This window comes from Heteronotia binoei, chromosome 5 (genome assembly GCF_032191835.1).
Source record: "Heteronotia binoei isolate CCM8104 ecotype False Entrance Well chromosome 5, APGP_CSIRO_Hbin_v1, whole genome shotgun sequence".
In the NCBI taxonomy this organism is placed as follows: Eukaryota; Metazoa; Chordata; class Lepidosauria; order Squamata; family Gekkonidae; genus Heteronotia; species Heteronotia binoei.
In genome coordinates, this window is record NC_083227.1 from 94,758,687 (window position 1) to 94,785,717 (window position 27,031).

General features: G+C 43.8%; 1 protein-coding gene across 9 annotated transcripts in view; it reads left to right on the forward strand.

The window, feature by feature from the left end:
- The first annotated feature begins 800 nt into the window (after window positions 1–800).
- Window positions 801–27,031, forward strand: part of IQSEC1 (IQ motif and Sec7 domain ArfGEF 1) — a 328,187-nt gene continuing 301,956 nt past the window's right edge. For 5 of the 9 annotated variants that reach the window (XM_060239834.1, XM_060239844.1, XM_060239835.1 and 2 more), the window contains exon 1: window positions 802–1,021. In XM_060239834.1, coding sequence (XP_060095817.1) covers window positions 999–1,021 — 23 coding nt within the window. In that variant the 5' untranslated portion in view covers window positions 802–998. Of the gene's footprint in view, window positions 1,022–27,031 lie in introns of all 9 variants that reach the window. The other 4 variants (XR_009555442.1, XR_009555443.1, XM_060239843.1 and 1 more) reach the window with 1 other exon arrangement.

Sequence of the window (27,031 nt, forward strand, 5' to 3'; positions counted from 1 at the left end):
CCCCTATGCTAAGAGTGGTTAATAAAAGGGGCAGTATTGTGAGTTTTGCCATCTTTATTTTGTATGAGTGCATCTTTATTTTGCCTATACCATCTTTATTTTGTATGATTACTGCAGCAATATGTATGCTTAACTATTATTTAACTGTTACCTGATGACGTAATACACTGAACATTTTAAAATGACTATCAGAAGAGATATGTAATATGATGTATATGTTACATTGGGAGTTATGTACTTCTTTCCAAAACTCTAGATAACAATAACTAAAATTATGAGGTAGGTCTTCTACAATAGGAAAAAGGAAGGGAAATTTTTAAAAACTGTTTTCTTCTAAGGTCTAAATAATCCTATTAAACTGTGTTTTAATCTAATTAATATAAATTCCTTTTTGTTGCTTAAACATAGTTTTTCTTAACAGTTTCTGTCATAGTATCTCACTAGATACTGACTTTGCAGTACAGAAGGGTGTAGAATTTGCCTCCACAGATGCTGCTGTTACCATGGTGATAAAAGGACCAATGGTCTTTTTCTAGTTTGGACTGTACTACACTGTTCATAAAAAGATGGTGAATTCTAAAACTGCATCTTCTGATTTTTTAAAAACTATGAAACAAAATATCATAAAAGAAAGCAATTGAAGTTCTATTTTAATATTGTTATCAAGTTACAAATTGAAGATTTCTCATGAGACAAAGCATAAATGAATAAAAATGTTTGAAGCCTGTGCTAGTGGCTTATTCGTTTGCTAATCCTCCTTCTTAGAAAAACCTTTGGCTTTGCAAAATATAACCCCTCAGAGCCTTTGGCTTCATCTGATGCAGCATTTGATGCTGGTTACATCACAGACTCCCTTATCTGTGTTGCTCTTCTATGGCTGAATGTGAATGAGCAAGTGAAAGCTGTGAATGTGAATTTTGATTCTTGGAAAAGAGACGTACTCTACCTCAGACTGCTGTAAAGAAGAAAAGGGACAAAGAATTTTTCAAAAAACAACAATGGCTTGTAGAAGGTGTCATTTGTAAGTATTCTCTGTCATATAGAGCCTATGTCTTCGTCATTGGTTAGAAAAGAATACAGATTGCTGGACAGGAATAGGAATCGCGATTTAGTTCCTTTTGCAGCAGCTTTCTCTTCATGAACCATTTTTTGGGTGTTACCTCTCAGAAGCATATTGGTGTGTATGTTAGAATTGTGTGGTTGTAAAGCTTCAGAGCTGCAGAAGTAGGAATAATTTGGCATGGTAGATAATAGAAAGAAACCTGTTAGAGGTTTGATCAAAGCCAGCTTTTTGAAATGTGACGTTTGAGCACAAAGGATTGAGGTCTCCTATGTGTAAATATTTTGACCAGCAGTTAGTGGATCAGCTTTGTATAAATGCTTTGTTCCATGGGTTGCTTAGGCAATGGCACAAGTGTCTTTCAGGCAATGTATCTTTGATGCTCTTTGTAAAACAACAATATGTAATTTTAATGTTGTGTGCCACAGTGTTTATGTACCAGATAAGAGATTGTTTATAATATTAACACTGCAGGAATGTAGTACTTAATAACAAGGTGTATGTTTTTTTTGTTTTTAGTCAGAGAAAAGATAACAATTTTCATGAGTCTGGTAAAATAAACAAATCAATGTATTTAAGGAGCATTGGATTCACTTATTTATGAGCAGTCTTTGATTCTTGAAATTGCAGTCATAAACTCCTAGCACCAATGCATCGCAATGAATGCTTCATCCAAAACCAAAATAAAAATGAGATGAATGCATAGTAGAATATTTCAAAGTAGTTTGTTAACCTTTTAGTGTGATGGAAACAATTCAAGAAACATATCATTCTGAATTCACTACTTCTATATAAATAACCTATAACTATAAATCTCACCTTTCTCTGATGTTCATCTACATATCAGCATGTAAATAGTCTGCCGCTGTAAAATGCTAGTATGCATACTTTGACCTTCCAGTTTCTAATAAGTGATGCTTATCCCACAAGCAGACATTTTTAAATCGGCCACTTATGAGAGAAGTGTTATGCAGCATGAGCCTTGTCATAATTTGCTTTAATTGCTGCCTGATTCATACCACTGAGCTGAACCAAAATACTTGGATTTCAACCAATGCATATTCAATGTTTAATATGTGACTGATTTCAGTGTTTGCTATTCATGGATAGGCATTGCTTAGTCAAAACGGAGGAGTCAGAACTTGATTCTGATTGTGCTGTGTTGAAATAATCCCCCCCCCCCAATCATTGTAGGTGTCCTGTGGATCTCATTCTTCGACAGCAATTCATTTAAATTAACTTTAATGGACCTCTTCTTAAAGAAGCAGATTGTGGTTTGTAGACTCGAATAACTTACTCCAGGGTAATGGCCATAATGAAATGGATGATTATTACCTTATGCTGAAGTAAAAAGAAAACCTCTTACACTAGGACTGCATGACTGTTTATATTTAGAGCAAGTTTGACTTGTTGAGGTTCAGGCAAGCATGTAATCAGTATATGCCCATATGTGTGATACCCCATCCAATGTGTTGGTGTTAACTTTTCAGAATGAAAGATTCATATGTATACTGGAACATCCATTTGTATACTCAATTCTATTTGCATTTGTTTGTGAAAGTTCTGGTTTTATCAATGTCAGCAAGAATTGGACAGATTTTATGCAATCTCATGTAGATAGAATTATTATAGTATGCTATAGTAGTTTTTTCCATAACTATTCTGTGAGCAAAAATATCAACCTTGGACATTGTGCAAGAGAAGGCATAACATAAATCATCTTCCCACTGCTTAATTCTTGACACAATATGTTTACGATTTGTCTTCCCCCATAGAACAGTTTGTGTCTGGGTTGCTCATGGTCTATATTTGCTTTACTCGTGTTTAGAAGTTGCTGTATTTGGGAGTGATGTTGGCACTTCATTTGCAAAGCCACAGCACTCTTCCTATTTCTAAGCAGCCAATACCATATAAGGACACATATTGTCCTTAGTTTCTCATTTAATCTCATATTTAATAGTTTAATTTGATAGAGATATATTTGGCTTTCAAAGGTTATGTGAGAAGAAAGTTGGTCAACTGAGAGATATCAAATATTTGTCTCTGGTAGTATATGTATGATTTGCATTTGGTATTTTTAAAAAGTATCTGTCTCTTTAAAGTCACATCCTACAATAAAGGTAAAATAAGGTTAAACAGAGTGGATCTTAATGCTTGAAATAAATGTTTTTCTTTGTCCTATGGATAGTTTTCAGAGCCATTCTTAAAACAGAGAAAGATACAAATCACATAGTTTGACTGTGGCAAATATGCAATGAAGATAATTTAATTATAAAGGTATTTTCCCACCTAGACAGAAATAATTCATAGGCTGTATGATTTAACAAGGGGGATTTTCCTACAGATACTGTACTGCAAGGAGCACAGGTTGTTATACAATCATATTGAATAATAAACTTTGCCATAAATATTTTTGTTTACTATTTCAGTATTACTACCTTTCTGTTAAGAATCAACTATTTAGCTGCTGCCATGTTGTTTCCATTCAATATTGCTACAAGAAGATGTGCACTATACTATTTTTTTCTAAAAATGTGTTGTATTTGATATTGCGATATAAAGCAATTATGGCAGAATTCTTATTTAATTAAGAGTGTAAATTGATTTTAAAAAACCAGTTCACCAATAATGCTGCTATGATTCTTCCTCAGTTTTCTTGGGATTTTTGTTCTGTAGTTTGGCATTTTTCAACATTAGCTTTCAAGCTGAACTGCTTCATTCTGAAAATTGTTTGTGATCAACCCCTTAAGAACTGATTCAGATCTCTCATAGAACTTAAATTCTTGATAGAATGGTGACTGTTAACAATTTAAATTTGCCCTACAAACGTTAAGCAGCAGTTTATCTGTTTTCTATCACTTGCCATATCACACTGCTTCTCGGGTTATTTACTCATTTTATCATGGCACTTAAGGTAACTAAAATGAAAGGCCTATTTTTGGGTAGTTTTGTAGTGCATTATCATCCAGTGCCCTTAGAGCTATGGGACCACATCAATAGAGAAACATAATAGGCATAAGTTGATGTCTTGTATTGGCTTGCTTGCTTCTCTGGACAGGAAGACAATCTATTCTCTCAAAATTTTAATTATTTGCTGAAGGTTTCAAGAGAGCTGTTTAAAACTGGTAGATAAAAATAAACTATGTAAATATGACTGATAAGCAAGGTTAGTATGTTGTTTAGGATGTGGCCTCTAGTGATATTTTATGGCTACTTGTAAAAAAGGCAAAAAAACCCAAAACACCTTTCTTCTTTCAATAACTTATGTGTTTTCTTTCTGTGGTAGAGTATGTGGTTTAAAAGGCAGCTTCACTTTGTCCAGGAAGAAAGCAGCACAAAGAGTATATTTCAAATTCAGTCTTTAGTATGAGGTCCTTTTAAGATTTGTAATACAATTTAGATTTCGTTAAGAAACACTGCAAGCCTATCCATGTAAGAAAATCCTCATGGGGCGTATGGCTTTGCATACTATCTGAAAGTAGACTAGACTGAACTTTTAAATAACTTCTAATGACCATTTTAAACCCCCAGGCTTAATTAAACGTTCTCAAGGAGGAAGCAACATTATTTGATCAATTAATTGTACTATCTTTGTGTCTTGTGACTATCCCACATTTAGTATAGTCCATCATGCTATAGAAGTGAGTCTCAAAGTATCCTAAATACACTGGATATTGTTTAAGTGATGATATTGTGTTTCAAAATTTTATACCCAATTATGTAGAATCAGTGTGGAGTTTCTGATTTGTTGTCAAAGTTAAAAAAGTGGATTAAGGGATTGATACCTGGTTGGAGTGAGCATGTTTATAATCTTTTATCATAAAAATGTCTAATGTAGTTTTGTTTTTATTTTTAAAAAGAGCTTGAGGTACAATCCAGCTTCTTTTGCCCAGCATCCAGAAGCAATGTTATACCATTTTTACTGCACCAGCACAATCTGAGATACATCCCTTAGAAAGCTGTGTGTAGCCCTTTTTACAGAATGATTCTACATTCATTCAACACACAGTCTTGTCTATTGGTCTTGTCTCCAACACCTATGCATAGATCAGATCTTCTGACATAATAAATGGTCATGCAACTTGTACTTGTGTTGGCTCTGTGCATAAGGTAAGATAAGTATGCAGTGGACAGATTCATCCGGTGTGGAATCATTTTTTCCTCCATTCATAGTTTTATGTAAATTTGGTATATGAAATTACACATTAGAGTGAGAAAGCCAGAGAAGGTGGATTCTAGCTTGTGCTTTGAATTTATTAGGATGGAACAGTAATAGAATGTGTAGACTGACTTACAGTAGCTAGCCATGCTAGCCCAGAAAGCAATACAGAGTTGCTGGACTCAGGAACCTCCTATATAACTCTTTTATTCTCCTTCTTAGAGTTTAGTAATCCAAAATTTAGTTCATGCTGAGGTATGCTGTTCCAGCATAAGAGCTTTCCTCACCAGTTTGTTCCTACTCAGCAGCAGCCTTGCCTTGTTCATGAGTAATAGCCTTCTTAATACCATATTCTGGTGGCAGCATATGGTAGCTTTCATCCACAGGCATTGGTTGAAAACGTCTGGATGCAACTGGCACAATACTGTCAAAAACAAAATGCTGGACTTCAGTTGATCCTGGTCTGATTAAGAAGAGTAAATAGATATTATTCCATCTTTCATGTAGCCCAAAGAAGACCATACAACACATAAGTGTATGTTATGATTCTGGATGAGGGAATGTATTTTCCTTCTATAACCATACTAAGCTGGGGATGGCATGGCACAATGTGTATATTCATTCAAAAGATGGATTGGGGCAGAGGAATGTGCTTGCTCTGTCAATTCTGAATGAAGAGTATTTTTATTGTTCCCTGTAGGCACACTTGTTGGGGTTTAGATCATGCCAATTGTGTCTAAATTATGGGTTATTAATGATAGAAAAGAAATTATCAATATGTATACAAATGTATTATGGACATTTTAATGACATTTTGTTAACAAATATTACAGTTCAAGGTGATTTGTTCTTTTGTAAAATCTACTTGTGATATTTTGATGTATTAGCAGCACATTGTAATAGTAATCCTTGCTAATTTAATAATGTCAAATTTTGACCATTTTGCCTGAGAAAAATGTAATCCTATTGTGGTTCATTAATAGGATTGTTCATCAGTGCAACTTCTTTGCTGGTTTCTAGATAGTAACATTTATTTTCACATGTCTGTATATATGAAGACCAGGATACAGAATTATGCATTCTGTAAACTGCATCACTCAGTTTCCATTTGCCTACCTTAACTTTGATCAGTCTTAATTGTATCAGCCTTAACCCAGGTAAACAATGATCAGGGGTTCCTCTTAATCAGAGTTTTGAAACTGTATTAAATTCCTGGTTAGTTTTAACCATGGTTTATATTTGTACTGAATTAAACTTTACCATAGTTATAACGGCTGAATATCATGTGTGCACCACATTCTCAGTTCATTGTGGTTAAGGATTCCTTAGTAAAGAACAAAAGCACAGTACAGCTGCAGAGGTTCAGTCAGAGTCATGACTTTGTAACTATCTAGTATCCTTCCAGAAGAAAAAGAGAGACGGTCCGGAAGGGAGGAGTCAAAATTTTATTAGAATTCTAGTAAATCTATACACTTCAAAATAGTGAGTGACATGCAATTAGTTATTCATGGTCTACCACTCTGATTTCAGTGCAATGTGTATAAGTCACTAAAGTCACTGTTAGCTTTTAAATGTAGTAAAAATGTAGTGAAATGAAATGAAAAATAATATGCCACAAAATCCCTTTTCCTGTTGATTCTGATGATTTAACCCTCTCTAAACATAGGAAAATCTAAAGGCACAACAAATTATTCGGAGGAAATTGTTTTCTACTTATTTGTGATTTCTGAATATAAAACAAAGTACGTGGAGCCTAAATGAAATTAAATTATAATGTATGTCTTGCCAATACCTGAGCATTTTGTAAAACATTTCTGCAGAAATGTATACCTTTGTAGAAGTGAGGGGCTTGCTGTCGATACAAATGGCTCTTGTTAAGCATGTAGAAGTAACATCCTTAAAACAAATGATCAGCAGAAACATGAGCTTGAGTAATATAGACATTGAATAGAAGGTATCTTTCAGACATTACCGTGTTCTCTCTCTTTTAGATATGTAGAGTTGATACATTTTCTAAATTACAATGTACAGTGAGAGACTTTGAGCATTTATCAGTAGTACTGGTAGTATTTTACATTGACCTAGAAACGAAATGAGTGTGAATATTACTCAATTGTGTGAAGCATCCACTAAGACAATCAGCTGCATGGGGAAATCCAAAGATTTGTATTTCATGGGGGGTTTGGTTATTTTAATATGAGCAAGCTAAACTTTTCAAATCTGACATGCAAGTTTGAGAGAAAGAGACTAAATATGAACTAGATTTTTACTTGAAATGTTTATTTACAATAGGAATTACATGGATGACTAAACATAACATTCAGGTTCAGCTCAAAGCCACTGATTACTTACTAAATGAGTTAAACTATTAAGAGCCGGAAAGGAATTCTCATTCTACCTTTCTTCCTATCAAGGATTCTTGACTTTATAATTAATGTTAGTAATTTGAAGAATACAGTTATAATTCAATATGGGTTTTGGATTTATTAATTGGTAATCATTGTAGAATGCCACATGGATAAAAAAAATAGAAATAAAACATACTTTAACTAGAAAGAAACAGTACCAGAGATAATCACCCACAAGAGCAAAATATATGTTTAGAATGGCTTTACATTCAATTCATAACCAGTATTTTTACAATATTAATGTGGTTTACAGATGATGGATCTTGTCTTGGCTAATCCAAAATGCTTCAATGTTACATTGGGAAAATCTCATGTAGTTTATTAGGAAGTGATAATATGCATTTAAGTAACCCAGCATGTATATTGTAAAAACGTTGGCAGGTAAAATACAATGAAACCAAGTTAATATTGTTTTTAAAGAACTACAGTTAAGAAGCTTTTTTAAAAAAAAAAGCTACACACATTTCAGTACCGTCACGGAATGGTAATCAGTTTAAGTTATGTAGTATTTTTCAAAAGGTGGTCAGATCATTACAACTTTATTCTCTATACAACAGTATGCATTTTTCTTCTATCATACAGCCATTTTCTCCCTTTCTCATAATAATTCGTATGAAGAAGTCTTGTTAACCAGGGCTTGGATGGTTTCTGTTGCAAGTTTTATACCTTTCTAAATTCTGTAGATACAAATATGTACTTCCTGTGCTTAAGTGGGTAGGACTAGGATATTGTCTGGCAGCCTAGGGGTGTCCTGATGGGCAGGGTTGGTGTCTGTGGGCCTTTCTGCACTAGAACTTGAATCCTGGCTCAGCCCGTTCCCAAACTGACATTCTGCACTACACTCGAGTTCACCCCTGTTTTTATCTCAGCTGTTTTTTTGTTTCCACATTTAATTGAGGTCACCCACAGTTTTGCCCCACAGTTGTCCCAGAGTATATGGATGCTGTAATAACCAGAGATAAATGCAAGGTAAATGGCTGCAAGTTGAACTTAGAAGCCTGGGTTGAGATCCAAGTGTGGAAAGGGCTATGTAAGCCATATGCAAGCAGGAAGTGGGAACTAAAGGGCACTGAAGCAGATAACTGCATATGACAAGATCACGTGAAGTGAACCACAGGCTGGATATTACATACATATACTGCAAGAGTATTATGAGAGCCGGCATGGTGTAGTGATTAAAGTGTCAGACTAAGATCTGAGAAATCCAGGTTCAAATTCCCATTCTGCCATGGAAGCTTGCTGGGTGACCTTGGACTAGTCACATCCTCTCAATCTATCCAACTTCACAGAGTGTTAAATATCAGATTAAAATGGAAGAGAGGATAATAATGTAAGCTGCTTTGGGTACTATATTACTTTTTTGATGCAGTTTTCAAAATATTGGTCTCATTTTGTAGTTGTAAAACTCTTTAAAAGCACCACATATGCAAATTCTCAAGCAAAAGAAAAGTGTTGTAGTAACAGTGAATTTCAGCATGTCCACAGTGGCTTCTATATATCCCTGGTTAATTCATCTCACTTCTTCAAACATTTAGGATTAAAGAAATGTTGCTTTTCTGCATGTTTGACTTAATCCTGATTTTCTTGGCAGTCAATCCACAAGCATTGGACTCAGTTTGGGCAGGGTTCTTCTGCACATCGACTCTCCCTCTACATTTTCATAGTTGGGCAGTCAGTTTATTTTTCCCCTCACATGCCCTCAAGCTGTCATCATCAGTAGCATCACAGCAATTCCACCATTTTATTTTTTGTATATGCTTATATAATCAATATATTGATATAACGGCCAATGTTCCCTCTAAGCAGCAGTCTTGTCAGCAAAAATTCTACTTTGTGAGCTACCAGCATTAAAGTCTGGAGTGAGCAATTTGGCCACTGAATAAATTAGTCTGCTCTGAGGCCATCCCTCCTAAGACAAAAATGTGTGAGCCAGAAGCTTAAAAATTGTGAGCTAGCTCACACTAACTTAGTTTACAGGGAACACTAATTTATGGTGGAAATTTATTAAAGACATAATTAAAATGTCAATATAGTGTTCTAATGTTAGTCGAAGCAGGTTCTCTGAATTTCCAGCCTTTTTTTAAAGTCTCTCTTTCCTTTCCTCATGAAAGGAAGCTCTCATGATTTAGGAAAAGATGATCTACATCTTCTACACTCCAAATCTCAGAGTCTTAAAGCGGCTCACAATCTCCTTTACCTTCCTTCCCCACAACAGACACCCTGTGAGGTGGGTGGAGCTGAGAGAGGTCCTGCGAAAGCTATGGCTGACCCAAGGCCATTCCAGCAGGTGCAAGTGGAGGAGTGGGGAATCAAACCCGGTTCTCCCAGATAAGAGTCTGCAAACTTAACCACTACACCCAACTGGCTCTCTATTAGAGCTATGGCTGACCCAAGGCCATTCCAGCAGGTGCAAGTGGAGGAGTGGGGAATCAAACCCGGTTCTCCCAGATAAGACTCCGCACACTTAACCACTACACCAAACTGGCTCTCTATTAGAGCATTAGAGCATTTTTTCTTATATCACCATGACAGAAAAGGATAGAAACTTACATTTTTTAAAAATGAAAGCTGGGAATTCAGAGATTTTGCTTAAACTATATTGCAACACTTTTGAAATATTTCAGTACCTTTTTAAAAAAGAAACCACTTGTTTTAATGGTGGTGGTGGGGAGATTCATTGGAAAAGTGGGATAGAGGTGTTGTGAGTGGTCAGGCAAACCAACACAAATACACACAAGGAAAAAAATTGAAATTGGCTTCCAGAAAAAGATTGGGGTAAAAGTGGTCTAAAAAGAACCAGGGGCGCAGGGAGGGAACAAAACAAACAAAACTACAGAAACCAGGGAATAAATGGAAGCAGAATGTGATCAGAACTGAAGGGGGGAAAGTACACAGAAAACCTGGGTTTACAGGTGACCTGACTCTCAAGTAGAGTCCAAAGCACAGTAACAAAACATTTGGTTTTAGGAAATGTTTTACTAGCTTTCCTTTAGGTAAGCTTTTGGTCCTTCTAGCCATTTAGTCTGCTGTTGCACAAAGTATTAATTTTTAATGAACACTTCGGCTCTGGACATGGTCGGTTCACTGCATCCCTCAATTTTTGGTGATGGTGTTTTGTGATGATAATATTTTATTTAAATGCAATTACAGCACAAAGCAATCTTCAGTAGTGTTAAAGGGCTAGTGATGCAATTAAGCCTACTGTTTCTTTATGTTGTCTCCTTACAAATGAATTAATTGAATTAATTACTGCAGTATTTCCCATTTGCAGGGTCATGACCCAGTACCGGGCTATGGAAGCCTCACTACCGGGTCACAAGAAAAGCCAAATCTAGCCCCACCCCCAGCAAAACTAGCCCTGCCCCCTCTCTGTGTTGTGCAGAGAGGAGCTGGGCTTCCTCTCCTTCCTTCTCCCCTGCTCCCAGTGTTTGAAAGAAAAGCTGGCATCCATTCGCATTTTAGAGCCATGAAGTGTTCTTCAAGGTAGGAGCTTTCATGTGCCTTGCAGTATGTTTTTTTGGGGAGATTTCCCCGGGAGGCCTGGGCGGCAAAGAAGGGTGTGTGTGTTTTTTTCAGCCGGGAGGGGCGGGGAGTGGACATTCCAGTAACTGGGTTTTTTTTACCAAACGACCCCTGGGCAAAATTTTTGCTGGCTGGGGTCATCTGATGATGAGGAAGGCTTTTTTTCCCTTTGCCCTGGCTTCATTGGTGGACATTCTGGTGCTTTTGGGGCATTGTATGAGGGAATTTTGGACTGGATAGTCCACTGGTCTGATCAAACATTGCTCCTCTTATGTTTATGTTCTTTCTTTTCATGTCTTTCCTTTCCTTTCCTTCCCTTCCCTTCCCTTCCCTTCCCTTCCCTTCCCTTCCCTTCCCTTCCCTTCCCTTCCCTTCCCGTCCCTTCCCTTCCCTTCCCTTTCCCTTCCTTTCCCTTCCTTTCCCTTCCTTTCCCTTCCTTTCCCTTCCTTCTTTCCTTCCTTCCTTCCTTCCTTCCTTCCTTCCTTCCTTCCTTCCTTCCTTCCTTCCTTCCTTCCTTCCATTTTTGCTGGATGAAACTTTTCATCATACTGTTGTTGCAGACATAGGAGCTCTGCCAATGAAAAGTTGGCACCCCCAATTGTAGCCAGGTGGCCTTCTATGAAATTTCTGTGTGAGTGAGTGAGAGTAAGAGGTGTGGGGGCAGAAAGAGATTATTGGAGATTACTGCAGTATATCTCAACAGCACTGGAAGAGATGGTACTGTGAACTTGGCACCATTTTACTGGTCCTGCTTTTAACAAAATTAAACTTCTCCTGTAGATATTAAAAAGGATGAAAGTCATTCACTGGCTAAGTATCCTCACAACAGGTTGCTTTTAAAGGCATGGGAAACGCAGCCAGTAAAAAGCTGCAAGCCCCTCATAAATATTCTTTTTGGAATAACTGCAGAAAAGCTTGTATGAACTTCATATAACTTGAAATTAATTCATTAATTGCAGTACAATTCTCTGCTACCTTTCACAGCAATTTCCCAGTGTTCCAACCAAAGAAAAGTATGAAAAATAGCTGTCAAAAGATTTTCTTGAAACCAAGCAAGCTTGGTTGTAGCTTGAGGCAGGGTTCCAGTAGTAGCAGCTGAAGGAAGGGCCTACCAAATGTGTCAGCATATTTTGAGGTAGAGCAACTGCCAGGGCCCAGTGTGGGTGGTACGCAGTGCTGGCATTCCTGATAGCAATGGCAACAGCACTCCCAACTGCATACACTGGCCAGTTCTGTTGAGGAAGGGATGTGTAAGTGGTGCAGGCAATTGAACATGGGCATTAGGAGTGCTTGCAAGCTGGAGAAGAATACACAAACAGATAGGTGCATGCAGGTGTGGGGGTGAAAAAAGAGGACCGCCCACTTTCCACCCCCATTTTGGCTCAGCATGAGTTTCAGAGAGATTTTTCTGAAAATGAATTTACTTCTGAAGAAGAGGCAGGTTTGGGGGAGTGACATCACAGGAAAAGGTGGAGTTTTGGTTCAGTGTGCTTCAGAAGTGACATCACTTGGTCCTTGACACCACAGGAAATGACATAATTCCTGTCTCCCGACTCCACTCCCAAATTTTAGTGGGCCACGAAGGAGAAGTGTAAAAATAACTGGGCCACGGGAAAGAAAAGTTTGGGAAACCCTGAATTACTGTAAACTTCCCTCTCAGTACTAATGAATAAATGGTTAATTATCTGCAGCTGTGTTGGGGGGAGACAGAAGTCCCCCTCCTATTTTTTAGCGATAAAGTTTAAAATATTATTAGTAATTATTTTGGCTTGTTCCATGGGATATTTTAAATAAATAAATAAAAAACTTTTAAGCATCCCCTCAAGAACTAATAATTAACACTAGCATTTTAAACCAGAAAGAGAGTTTTTTAAAAAGCAGGTTGTGTAGGATTTACCGTATTTTTCAGTCCATAAGACGCTCCGGACCATAGGACGCACCTTCTTCCTGGGGGGCGATCCTCTGCCTCTGCCTCCGATCCCGGCGCTTCCCCCGTGCCTGCCTGGCTCCAGCTCTGCTTCCAGCAAGTGCTGGGATCACTCCACGCTTCCCCCACCACAAACCCAGCGCTCCGCGAGCGCCGGCTGTGGAGGGGGCAGCGTGCTTCCTCCGTGCCTGTCTGCCTGGCTCCAGCTCTGATGCTTACAGCAAGCGCCAGGATCGCTCGCTCCGCCCTCCGATCCCGGCACTTGCTTTAAGCATCAGAGCTGGAGCCGGGCAGACAGGCACGGAGGAAGCACCCGCCCCCTCCGCAAACTCAGCGCTTCGTGAGCACCGGCTGCGGAGGGGGCGGCATGCTTCCTCCATGCCTGTCTGCCTGGCTCCAGCTCTGATGCTTAAAGCAAGCGCCGGGATCGGAGGGCGGAGGGAGCGATCCTGGTGCTTGCTGTAAGCATCAGAGCTGGAGCCAGGCAGACAGGCACGGAGGAAGCACGCTGCCCCCTCCACAGCCGGCGCTCGCGGAGCGCTGGGTTTGTGGTGGGGGAAGCATAGAGCGATCCCAGCACTTGCTGGAAGCAGAGCTGGAGCCAGGCAGGCACGGGGGAAGCGCCGGGATCGGAGGCGGAGGCAGCGGATCACCCCCCCCCCCCGGAGGAAGGTACGTCCTATCGTCCCTTCGCTCCATAAGACACACACACTTTCCCCCCACACTTTTTTGGGGGAGGAAAGTGCGTCTTATGGTCTGAAAATACGGTAAATAGAGGATATGGAGCTAGTTGAGGAAGCTGGAGAAAGACTTCGAAACATAATTCCCTGTACATACGTGTGTATGTGTGTGTTGGGACAAACTAGACCAGGAGATTTCAATTAAGATGTTCAGCTCTCAGCTGTAAGCTGGAGCTCCTATTATGGCTGGGTGGAGGAGGGAGTGGAAACAGAAGGGCTCTGGAGCAATTGTGCCCATCCAGGCACCTCACACTACTTTCTTCAGCTCTTCCCCTTTGGCCATTTTATGGCTTGCAAGGAGTGAACACAGCCCCCATTCAGTGGCCTCCAATTTGGTTTATATTGTGTATTTTAAAGGAGGGGACTACAGGCAAACTAGACATTCAGAGTCCTTGGCAGGCAAAATTCACCCTCTCAGCTGTAGCCATTTTTCCTGGCCTGTGGTTTGCCAAGACCCAAGGAATTTGTGCCCATCCAGGCACCTCACACTACTTTCTTCAGCTCTTCCCCTTTGGCCATTTTATGGCTTGCAAGGAGTGAACACAGCCCCCATTCAGTGGCCTCCAATTTGGTTTATATTGTGTATTTTAAAGGAGGGGACTACAGGCAAACTAGACATTCAGAGTCCTTGGCAGGCAAAATTCACCCTCTCAGCTGTAGCCATTTTTCCTGGCCTGTGGTTTGCCAAGACCCAAGGAATTTGTGATCAATAAAAGTTGTGGCCTGAATTTCCCTGGTTCAGCATGTCTGTGTCATCCTTCTTTTCCCTCCGTTTCAGGCTAGTCCCTGCTTCAGACACAAGATTAACTTAAGAACATAAGAGAAGCCATGTTAGATCAGGCCAATGGCCCAACCAGTCCAACATTCTGTGTCACACAGCGGCCAAATATATATATATATATATATATATATATACACACACACACATACACACTGTGGCTAATAGCCACTGATGGACCTCTGCTCCATATTTTTATCTAACCCCCTCTTGAAGGTGGCCATGCTTGTGGCCGCCACCACCTCCTGTGGCAGTGAATTCCACATGTTAATCACCCTTTGGGTGAAGAAGTACTTCCTTTTATCCGTTTTAACCTGTCTGCTCAGCAATTTCATCGAATGCCCACGAGTTCTTGTATTGTGAGAAAGGGAGAAAAGTACTTCTTTCTCTACTTTCTCCATCCCATGCATTATCTTGTAAACCTCTATCATGTCACCCCTCAGTCGACGTTTCTCCAAGCTAAAGAGCCCTAAGCGTTTCAACCTTTCTTCATAGGGAAGGTGTTCCAGCCCTTTAATCATTCTAGTTGCCCTTTTCTGAACTTTCTCCAATGCTATAATATCCTTTTTGAGGTGCGGCGACCAGAACTACACACAGTACTCCAAATGAGACCGCACCATCGATTTATACAGGGGCATTATGATACTGGCTGATTTGTTTTCAATTCCCTTCCTAATAATTCCCAGCATGGCATTGGCCTTTTTTATTGCAAACGCACACTGTCTTGACATTTTCAGTGAATTATCTACCACGACCCCAAGATCTCTCTCTTGGTCAGTCTCTGCCAGTTCACACCCCATCAACTTGTATTTGTAGCTGGGATTCTTGGCCCCAATGTGCATTACTTTGCACTTGGCCACATTGAACTGCATCTGCCACGTTGACGCCCACTCACCCAGCCTCAACAGATCCCTTTGGAGTTCCTCACAATCCTCTCTGGTTCTCACCACCCTGAACAATTTAGTGTCATCCGCAAATTTGGCCACTTCACTGCTCACTCCCAACTCTAAATCATTTATGAACAAGTTAAAGAGCATGGGACCCAGTACCGAGCCCTGCGGCACCCCACTGCTTACCGTCCTCCACTGCGAAGACTGCCCATTTATACTCACTCTCTGCTTCCTATTACTCAGCCAGTTTTTGATCCACAAGAGGACCTGTCCTTTTACTCCATGACTCTCAAGCTTTCTAAGGAGTCTTTGATGAGGAACTTTATCAAAAGCTTTCTGGAAGTCAAGGTAAACAACATCTATCGGGTCTCCTTTGTCCACAAGTTTGTTTACCCCCTCAAAGAAATGTAACAGGTTAGTGAGGCAAGATCTTCCCTTATAGAACCCATGCTGAGTCTTCCTCAATAACCCGTGTTCATCAATGTGCCTACTTATTCTGTCCTTGATAATGGTTTCTACCAACTTTCCCGGTATTGAAGTCAGACTGACTGGCCTGTAATTTCCTGGATCCCCTCTGGAACCCTTTTTAAAGATGGGGGTGACATTTGCTACCTTCCAGTCCTCAGGAACAGAGGCAGATTTCAATGAAAGATTACAGATTTTTGTTAGAAGATCCACAAGTTCAACTTTGAGTTCTTTCAGAACTCTCGGATGTATGCCATCTGGACCCGGTGACTTATTAATTTTTAATTTGTCTATTAGTTGTAGGACCTCCTCTTTTGTCACCTCAATCTGACTCAGGTCTTTCAACACCCCTTCCAATATTAGTGGTTCTGGGGCGGGCAAACACTTCTCATCTTCCACGGTGAAGACGGAGGCAAAAAATGCATTCAGCTTCTCAGCCATTTCCCCATCCTCCTTCAGTAATCCTTTTACCCCATGGTCATCCAAGGGCCCCACTGCTTCCCTGGCTGGTTTCCTACTTCTAATATATTTGAAGAAATTTTTATTGTTGATCTTTATGTTTTTTGCAATACGCTCCTCATAGTCCCTTTTTGCCTGCCTGATCACAGTCTTGCATTTGATTTGCCACTGCCTGTGTTCCCTTTTATTAATCTCACTTGGACTGGTTTTCCACCGCTTAAAGGAGTCCTTCTTTCCTTTTACAGCTTCCATTACTTTGTTTGTTAACCACGCTGGCCTCTTCTTATACCTGTTTGTGCCTTTCCTAACTTGTGGTATGTATTTTATCTGAGCTTCTAGGATTATAGTTTTAAATAGTTTCCAAGCTTCCCCAAGGGTTTTGACCGTATTTACCTTTCCTTTCAGTTTCCTCCTCACATGCCTCCTCATCTCAGAGAATTTACCCCTTTTAAAGTTAAATGTGGTTGTGGCGGTCTTTTTGGGCAACTCCCTATTTATACAAACGGTGAAATCAATAACATTATGGTCACTGTTCCCAAGCGGCGCAATCACTTTTACGTCTCTCACCAAGTCTTGGGCATTACTTAGGACCAGATCCAGGATCGCCCCACCTCTAGTAGGTTCTGAGACCATCTGCTCCATAGCACAGTCATTGAGAGCATCAAGAAACTCAATCTCTTTCTCTCGACCAGAACACATATTGACCCAATCAATCTGCGGGTAGTTAAAATCACCTATTACGACACAGTTTTTACGTTTAGCCGCTATCTTTAATCCTTCCATCATATTATAATCGTCCTCTCTCTTTTGATTTGGTGGGCGATAACAAACTCCCATAGTTAAATTTCCTTTTGGGCCCTCTATTTCAACCCAAAGCATTTCTAAACTTCTGTGACAAGGGGCTAGTATGAGCTCATGGCTTGATTTTGTTAAAGATGCTTGAATAAAATAGTATTAATGAACGATCTTTTAAAAAAAAAAATGAGTGAAGGAAAGGTCAGAAAGCAGAAGTAGTAATTTTAAATTTTAGTTTTATTTCAGGAGAAGCAGATAGTGGCAGTGTGTGATTGCGTGTTTTACTTGAGGATTTGAAGTAAGGGCTAAGGTATTAGGTATCGCTCTCTATCTGGGGCAGTGATGCTCTGTATTCTTGGTGCTTGGGCACAGTGGGGGGGCTTCTAGTGTCCTGGTCCCACTGATGGACCTCCTGATGATGCCTGGATTTTTTTGGCCACTGTGTAACACAGCATGTTGGACTGGATGGGTCATTGGCCTGATCCAACATGGGTTCTCTTATGTTCTTATGTTCATTATTTATTTCATCAGTTTTCCCTGCTGCTGGGATGTAAGGTTGCAGCAGCTGGCAAGGGGTATAAATATCAACATTGTTGGATGGAATCTATTCATTCCTATTATATCAAGTGTTTCTTGCTTGTGGGCAGACATAACGGAGAGCTATAAAAAGTGCTGTGTTGAATCCCTGATATAATTCAAATTCCATATGACTGTTGGACAGTAATCCCTCAGCAATGCAAACACCAGTTCCTGCTTGATTATGTAGGAGCTAGCATTTGCCCGTCCCCCACGGTTTGAATGAAAACACATGGGGGAGGCTGTCAAATGGGAAAAGGTCCCATTGGAGCCAGCTGTTATGTTAGGCCTGGAAAGCGCCAGTCTTCCCTTGTCCTGCAGTGTGGCTGGAGCTCCTCCACCCACCCTCCCTCCCTTTTCTTAGGCCCTGTGGAATTAACTGGTTGCCTACCAGTGGTCAAGCAGGAATTTTGGGGACTCTCACTCAAATTGGCAGTGCAGTGAGCCCTTTTTTTGCCTACTTTGCAGGGTCTGTTCGGGGGAGGTATAATTAGGCCTGGCTTTTGGTGAGGCCCTAACCAGCTTGCAGAGAAAGCATAAGGGATGTTAATTTGGTAAGCACCCTGAGATATCTGCAATAGGGGATTATCAAATTGGCAGCTATTGGCTATGTAGTCTGGGTGGTGCAGTAAGGGCCCCCTCAGGGTTGGAAGAGCAAATTACAAGCCTTAAGGCTGAATAGTCATTGGCAGATACTGTGCTCCTCCATCCCCTCTACACGCTCAAGAGCCTCCTGTGAAGAGAAAGATTTGGGAGAGATTCCAGACTGGCTCTGAGCTGGGGTGATATTGTCCAGTTGAGGAGGCTTGCTTTGCAAGCTTGTAGTAACCCATTCTCACAAGTTCAATAAGTTGCAGATCAGCTATGTTCAATTTAACCAAAGTCACATGTTGTGTTTTCATTTAGAAATGAGTGGGCAAATTACATTCATCTCAGAGGTGTTAAACATGAGGCCTGGGGACTGAATCAGGCCCCCGGAGGGTTCCTATCAGGCCCCCTGCTTCCTTCTCCCTCTCTCTTGCTTCCTTCTGCATAACAGCTTGCTTTGCAAGGCTTGCTCAATAACACAGGAGCTACAGAGCAAAGTCTCTATTTTCTCTATTGGCTGAGACTCCTCTCTTGAGGAGGAATGGGGGGGGAGGCAGTGCTTGCTTTGCCAGGCTCTCTCAATTGCACAGCAGAGCTACTGAGCCAAGCCTCTCTTCCTTCTATTAACTGAGGCTCCTGGCCTCCTGGGAAGGACAGAAAGAACCAGAGTTTCCTTTGCCCAGTTCCCTGGATCTCATGGGAGAGATACAAAGAAAGCACCTTTAAAACAAATGAATACTACTGTTTTAAGCATGTTTTAAGTTAAAAAAAAACCAATTGTGTTTGTGCCCTTTATAAAGTTTATATCTCTGCTACCTAATCCAAAATAGGTACACACATGGCATGGCCCGATATGGTCCAGCCCAACATGGTCTCATTTATGTCAGATCTGGCCCTCCTAACAAATGAGTTTGACACTCCTGAAAGTTTTTTAAAATACAGTATAAATTCAAATATGTCCTTTTGGTTTTGAAGTACAACAGAATCTCTGTAATGTATTGGCTGAAATACGCGCCCACGCGCAGAGGCGGCTGGGTATCCCAGGCACCTCTAGCGCGGGGCGCGGAATCCCCGCCTACTACATCCACGGCGGGAAGTTTAACAGGCCAGGATTGGCCTGACCTGTACAGGAGGCTGAACCGGGTATGTACATAAGCGGGGCCCGGCCCGCGTGTTCTCTCTCTTGCAACGTGCTCCGAATAAAGAATGTGGCCCTACTCTCGTCTCCGCCTCGAGTACGTTACACTGGCGACGAAGGTGGGATACTAGCCTCATCGGCTACAATCGGAGACCGTGGGCAACGAACAACCGGCCACGACCGCCGCCGCCACCATGGCCAACCAGAGCGGGAACACCGGGTACATCGAGCCCTTCGACCCTGCAAATCCTGAGGGCTGGGAGTCCTACTCGGAACGGGTCGAGTTCTACCTCCGGGCCAACAAGATCACCGACGCCGGATCAAAGAGGGATGTTCTCCTGAGCGTCTGCGGGCCAGCCACGTTCGAGATCGCCAAGGGTCTCTCGGCTCCCGCCCGCCTCGCGGAGAAATCCTACGATGAGATCATCAGGCTCCTCACGGGCCATTTCTTGCCGCAGCCCTCACGGGTGGCCCGCAGATTCCTGTTCCACAAAAGGGACCAGACCGCTGGAGAATCAGCCGCGGACTACTTGGCGGCCCTCCGCAAACTTGCCGGGAACTGCAACTTCCCCCAGTTGGAGGAAACCCTGGCCGACCGATTCACGTGGGGCCTCCGCGACGAAAGGCTCCAGCAGAAGCTCTTCGCCAAAGAAGAGCTCACCCTCCAGGGCGCCTTCAGCGAGGCGGTCGCGTTCGAGAGGGCTGCCCGGACCTTTCCCCGGGTCAAGACCGAGACCGCCCACCATGAGGAGCTGGACCCCGAGCACCAGGACGAGGGGGAAGCCTTCCAGACGCGCCGCGCCGCAGGACCAGCTGCCCGAGCTCCACAGCGCCCCCGAGCCAGCGAACGGCCGAACCAGCGAACTAACGAAAGGGCCAAATGCGCCAGCTGCGGCGACCCCCACGATCGGAGGGACTGCCAGTACCGGACCTGGGACTGCAGGAGTTGCGGGAAGACCGGCCACATCGCGCGAGCTTGCCGAGCCAAGCACAACCGACCGCGACCGACCGCACACCACGAGGCCACAGAGTCCCACTCAACAGCCTCCACCTCACTTCAGGTACTGAGTTTGCCCCTGACCACCCCCAACAAGATAAAGATGGCGGTCCTCATAGACGGGGCCCCCTGCGTCATGGAAGTGGACTCGGGCTCCTCCATCTCCATAATCGCGGAGGAGACCCTGAGAAGGCTGCGCCCCGGCCAGGGGCTGCAGCTGCGACCGGCAAATTTCATATTGCGGGACTTCCAGCAAAACCCGGTCCAAATAGCGGGGTGGGCACGGGTGCAGGTGGAACGGGGGTCCTTCAGAGGCCCCCTAGACATCCTGGTGGTCAGGCGGCCGCTTACCACCCTCTTGGGTCTTGCATGGTTTGGCCCCTTGGGAATCCGAATAGAGGTGGCGCGCACGACCACCGCGGGAGGGTTCGGGGAGGTGTGCAGAGAGTTCCCCGACGTATTCGATGGGTCGCTGGGTAGTTACAAGGGCCCGGCCATCTCCCTACCGCTCGACCCGACGGTCAGACCGATCCGGCTCAAGGCAAGGAGGGTCCCCTTCGCCTTGAAGCCCAAGATCGAGGCAGAGTTGGACCGCCTAGTAGCACAAGGGGTCCTGGAGCCGGTCGATTACGCCATGTGGGAGACCCCCATAGTGACTCCGGTCAAACCCAATGGGGACGTGCGTATATGTGCAGATTACAAGTGCACAATTAACAAAGCGCTCCAAGACAACCCCTACCCAGTGCCGGTGGTGAGCCACGTCCTGGCTGCTCTAGCGGGGTCTAAGGTCTTTGGGAAGCTGGACCTGGCCCAGGCCTACCAACAGCTCCCAGTAGACGCCAAGACGGCGGAAGCCCAGACCATAGTGACACACAGGGGGGCCTTCCGGGTGAAGAGGCTACAGTTCGGGGTAAGCGTCGCTCCGGGGATTTTCCAGAGTATAATGGACGCCCTCCTTAAAGGGATCCCCGGAGTGCAGCCGTTTTTCGACGACGTTTTAATCGCCGCCCCCGGCCCCGAAGAGTTCGGAAATCGCTTGAGAGAGGTGCTCCGCCGGTTCCAGACAGCGGGGCTCAAGGTCAAACGGGAAAAATGCTTGCTGGGGGTCCCACGGGTGGAGTTCCTGGGTTTCGCCGTAGACTCCGCGGGAATCCACCCAACAGAAGAAAAAACTCGAGCCATCCTGCAGGCCCCAGCTCCCACCTGCAAGGCGGAGCACCAAAGCTTCTTGGGGGTGCTGAACTTTTATCATTCGTTCCTCCTCCACAAGGCAGCCCTCGCTGAGCCCCTCCACAGGTTACTGGACAAAAAGGCCCCGTGGGTGTGGGGAAAAAGGCAAGCCGCCGCATTCCAGGCGGTCAAGGACATCCTAGTATCTAATGCGGTGCTCCACCATTTTGACGAGGGTCTCCCCGTCATCTTGGCGTGCGATGCGTCGCCCTACGGAGTGGGGGCAGTCCTGGGGCACCAACTCCCGGACGGGAGGGAAGTTCCGGTGGCATACTACTCCCGCACGCTGTCTCCAGCCGAGCGCAATTACGCGCAGATAGACAAAGAGGCACTGGCAATCGTGGCGGGGGTCCGCAAGTTCCACGAATATCTGTACGGGCGGAGGTTCACTATAGCCACCGACCACAAGCCTCTCCTAGGCCTGTTGGCCCCTGACCGGCAAACCCCCCAAATTCTCTCACAGCGCGTGTTGAGGTGGAACCAATTCCTCAACTCCTACACGTACACACTGGTGCACAGGGCAGGCAAGGCCATGGGCCACGCGGACGCGCTCAGCCGTTTGCCGCTCCCAGAAGTAGGCCCAGACCCCGCCCCCGCACACCAGGTCATGATGATAGAGAGCCTCCCGGAGCAGCCCCTCCACGCGGTGGAGGTCGCCAAGGCAACACAGAAACACAAAACACTGGCGAGGGTGCTAGACTGGGTGATGAGGGGCTGGCCGGAGGGGAACATGGGGGAAGAATTCAAACCATACACGACCAGGAGGGAGGAACTAGCCGCGCACAAGGGGTGCCTATTATGGGGAAGCAGGGTGGTGATCCCGCCTCCGCTGCAAAAGCGAGTCCTGGAATCCCTACACGAGACCCATCCCGGCATAGTCCGAATGAAGGCGTTAGCCAGGAGCTACGTCTCATGGCCGGGAATGGACGGGGAGATTGAGACGTGGGTGCACAGGTGTCAAACGTGCCAGGAGTCAAGGCCTGAGCCCCCCAGCGCCCCCGCCACACGGTGGGAGTCCACCCGGAAGCCCTGGTCGAGGCTCCACATCGATTTTGCGGGGCCATTCCAGGGTCAAATCTTCATGATCATTGTGGACGCCTATTCCAAATGGCTGGAGGTCATTCCCGTAGGGTCCACCTCAGCGGCCGCCGCCATCAAAGCGCTGCGCAGGGTCTTGTGCACCCACGGTATTCCGGATACCATAGTCTCAGATAACGGGACAGCATTCACAGCGGCGGACTTCCAAGGGTTCCTCAACAGATACCTGATTAAACACATTCGCTCCGCCCCCTTTCACCCGGCCACTAACGGCCAGGCGGAGCGGATGGTCCGCACAACCAAGGAAGCCTTAAGCCGCATCGTTCAGGGAGACTGGGACCACAGACTAGCTGCGTTCCTTTTCGATAACCGGGTCACCCCCAACCCGGCCACAGGGGTCAGTCCGGCCGAGCTCCTCATGGGGCGCAAACTCATAACACGGCTGGACCGACTACACCCCGACAGGACCGCTGACCCCAGCGGAAGTCCCGAGGTCCGGGACGCGGCAAGGGGGTTCTTCGCAGGCGACCCAGTTTATGCCCGGAACTACGCTAGGGGACCCGAATGGGTGGCGGGCAGAGTGTTACGAGTAACGGGGTCCCGCCACTACGACATATCGACCGAGGGGGGCCAGGTCCTACGGCGGCACATCGACCAGCTACGTCGCCGGACGCTGCCCGAGGACCCAGCGGACATAGAGGAGGCGGAGCCAACCAGAGGCCGGCCAGACGACGCGCCCCCAACGACAGCAGGGCCGCCGCCCGAAGTGCAGGGGCCCACCGAGCCCGACCGGCCCGAGGAACCAAACCCGCCGCCTCTGGCGGCACCACAACCCCCGGACGCGCCCGCCAGGGAAGCAGCGCCCCCCCCCCACAGGACCTTACCAGACGGTCCACCAGGGAGAGCTGCCCGCCCGCGTATCTTAAAGACTATGTTCATTAACTAGGGGGGGGAGGAGTGTAATGTATTGGCTGAAATACGCGCCCACGCGCAGAGGCGGCTGGGTATCCCAGGCACCTCTAGCACGGGGCGCGGAATCCCCGCCTACTACATCCACGGCGGGAAGTTTAACAGGCCAGGATTGGCCTGACCTGTACAGGAGGCTGAACCGGGTATGTACATAAGCGGGGCCCGGCCCGCGTGTTCTCTCTCTTGCAACGTGCTCCGAATAAAGAATGTGGCCCTACTCTCGTCTCCGCCTCGAGTACGTTACAATCTCCTTCTCCATAGACCAAATAACTACATAATATTGTAAACACTAGACAAAACTAGATATTGTGAGCTGGCTAACAGAATAGTAATTTCTAAAATGGGGATGTAGATGTAGAAGGTAAAAAATAAGGATTTATTTATACAAAGTGATTATATGAGAACTATTTGCACTTGTGATGTAAAAGATAATAATGATGATAAAATGTCCCCAGTCAATGTTGTTTTAAGAATGAAAGCTTTTTTGTTCATGACCCATTCACACTCCATATGTTGGTAGCTTTTGAAACAAACCTCCAGAGGGGTATGAACTGACCATTTCATTGTCTCTGGCTAGAGATGTCATTAGCACTTCTAAATTGTTGCTGGATGAATCTGGAGAGAAATTCATTTGATTTATGAAGTTTCCTATACATTTTTGTTTTTGAGTTGTGATCTGGAATAGATGCACATCAGTTGCTCAGTAAAAATAACAACTCAAAAGCAGCTTCTCCATTTCTTTGCACAACCCAATCCTCTTAGCAGGTTTCCTCGGGAGTAAGCTCTACTGTACTAAACTGCCCAATGCCTGCTCTCCGAAGGAAAAATTCCTTAGGGTGCTGTACTCCCTCCCTCTTTCTAGCCACTGGGGGGTGGGGCTTCATCTGGCCCTCTGGAGAATCTGGAATTGTGTTTGCTTGCGAGTCAAAGAGAGTCATGGAGCTGAATCCTTCCCTCTCCTGCTTTGTAACTAATCCCCTTTGTCTGATCAGCACAGAGCTGTTCTTTAGCAATTTGCACATTAAAGAAACAAAACAAACTTTAATAATTAAGCATACCACTCTACTGTAAGACAAGGCATACACATCCCCTCAAAAACCTCATTTTGGATGAGAGGTATATTCATATATTGCAAGGTGCTTGTTTTAAATGGGGGGTGCCACCATAAATTTTGAAATGGATTAGAATTCTTTCTTTGTCTCCCAGGTTGGAGAAGCTGACTAATAGCATATTTTCCACCCCATTCCTTATAGAGATGGGTACTAGACAAGGTTGCCCTCTTTCTCCTCTTATTTTTGATTTGTGCCAGGAACCTCTGGCTTGTGCCATCAGATAGCATAATAATATTCATGGCTATGGAACATAGTAGCAGGGAGGGGGAATGGGAATGAGATTAAGTGAGGCATATAAGAGAATGATCTTCACCATACTTCCTGTGGTTGTAGAAGCTGCACTAGTATATCATCATAATCTGACAAAGGGAACTTTGACTCTCAAAAGCTTATACCTTGAAAATGTTGGTATCTCTTAAGTGCTACTGGACTCAAATCTAGCTGTTCTACTGCAGACCAACAGGACTATGCGTTGAAACTAGCATCATAATCAAACCATAGTGGTGGATTGTACTACAGCACTCCATCAATATGAAGAGCAAGATTTTAAAAAGCTGACATGAGGAAGGAAAAGCAGTTGCTGCTTGGGGAAAAAAGGAGGGAACTAGAAAGTGGGGGCATGAAAGTTGCTGGCTGTGGGCAGGACCTTTGAATTTCCATCAAAATGTACCCCCCCATACTTCCAAAGGGATCCATCAAAAATATAATAATAATAATAATAATAATAATAATAATAATAATAATAATAATAATAGTAATAATAATAATAATATTTAATTTATATCCCGCCCTCCTTGCCGAAGCAGGCTCAGATATAAGAAGAAAATATGAAGAAAAAATGGGGTGAAGTCAGCATAGCATTGGCTGGAAGTCTGTAAAATCTAGCAAAAATGAATATGGTAAAGTTGAGTAGCAGCAAAAGCTCCATGTGGAAGTGACCTTATTTCTTGCTATTAATGGTACTTTGGGACAAGTTACACTGAACTATTGTTCCCGAAATTTCAGTGAGACTTTTGGTAAGGTTCTGCATAATACACTTGCTAACTAATTGGTAAAATTTGGTTTGGATCCTATTACTGTTAGATGGATTTGTAACTGGTTGACAGACTGCACACCAAAAGTGCTTGTGAATTGTTCATCATCCTCTTGGAGAGGAGTGAGAAGTAGAGTGCCTCAAGGAACTGTCCCGGGACCTGTTTTGTTTATCATCTTTATAAATAATTTGGATAAAGGAATTAAGGGGAATGCTTATTAAATTTGCAGATGATATTAAATTGGGAGGGATTGCAAATACAATAGAAGACAGAAACAGGATACAGGATGATCTTGACAGGCTGGAAAACTGGGCTAAAACAAATAAAATGAATTTTAACAGGGATAAATGTAAAGTTATGCATTCAGGCAGGAAAAATCGAATGCATAATTATAGGATGGGGTATACTTGTCTTGGCAATATTATGTATGAAAAGGATCTAAGGGACTTAGTGGACCATACACTGAACATGATTCAGCAGTGTGATGTGGTAGCTAAAAAGGCAAATGTAATTTTGGGCTGTATCAGCAGTAGTATAGTATCCAGATCACACAAAGTGATGATATTGCCAAGCGACGGAACGCAGTTGGATGCAGTTGGAGCAGGCCTATCCAAGCTGCAGCAGGATCAGTTGCCCAAAGGGAGGAGGAGGCAGGTGGGGAGCTGTCCAGCCTCAGCCTGGCCCCCTTTTCCTTCCCTCCTGGCTAGCTCTGGTTAGACCTCACCTAGAGTGTTCAGTTTTGGGCAACACAATTTAAGAAGGATATAAACAAGCTGAAATGCATCCAAAAGAGGGCAATAAAGATGGTGAGGGGTCTGGAGACCAAGTCCTATGAGGAAAGGTGAAGGAGCTGGGTATGTTTAACCAGGAGAAGAGACGACTGAGAGGTGATGTGACCACCATATTCAAATACTTGAAGGACTGTCATATCGAGAATGGTGCAGAGTTGTTTTGTCTTGATCCATAAGGTCAGACCAGTTGGAATTAATAAAAAGAATTTTCAGCTAGACATGAGGAAGAACTTCCTGACAGTTAGAGCAATTCATGGGTGGAACAGGCTTCTTTATTATCTGATACCAATACTGATTCTGTGAACATAGGCAGATTATAAGGAAGGCAGGAAGGGGGTTGCATCACTGCTTAGTT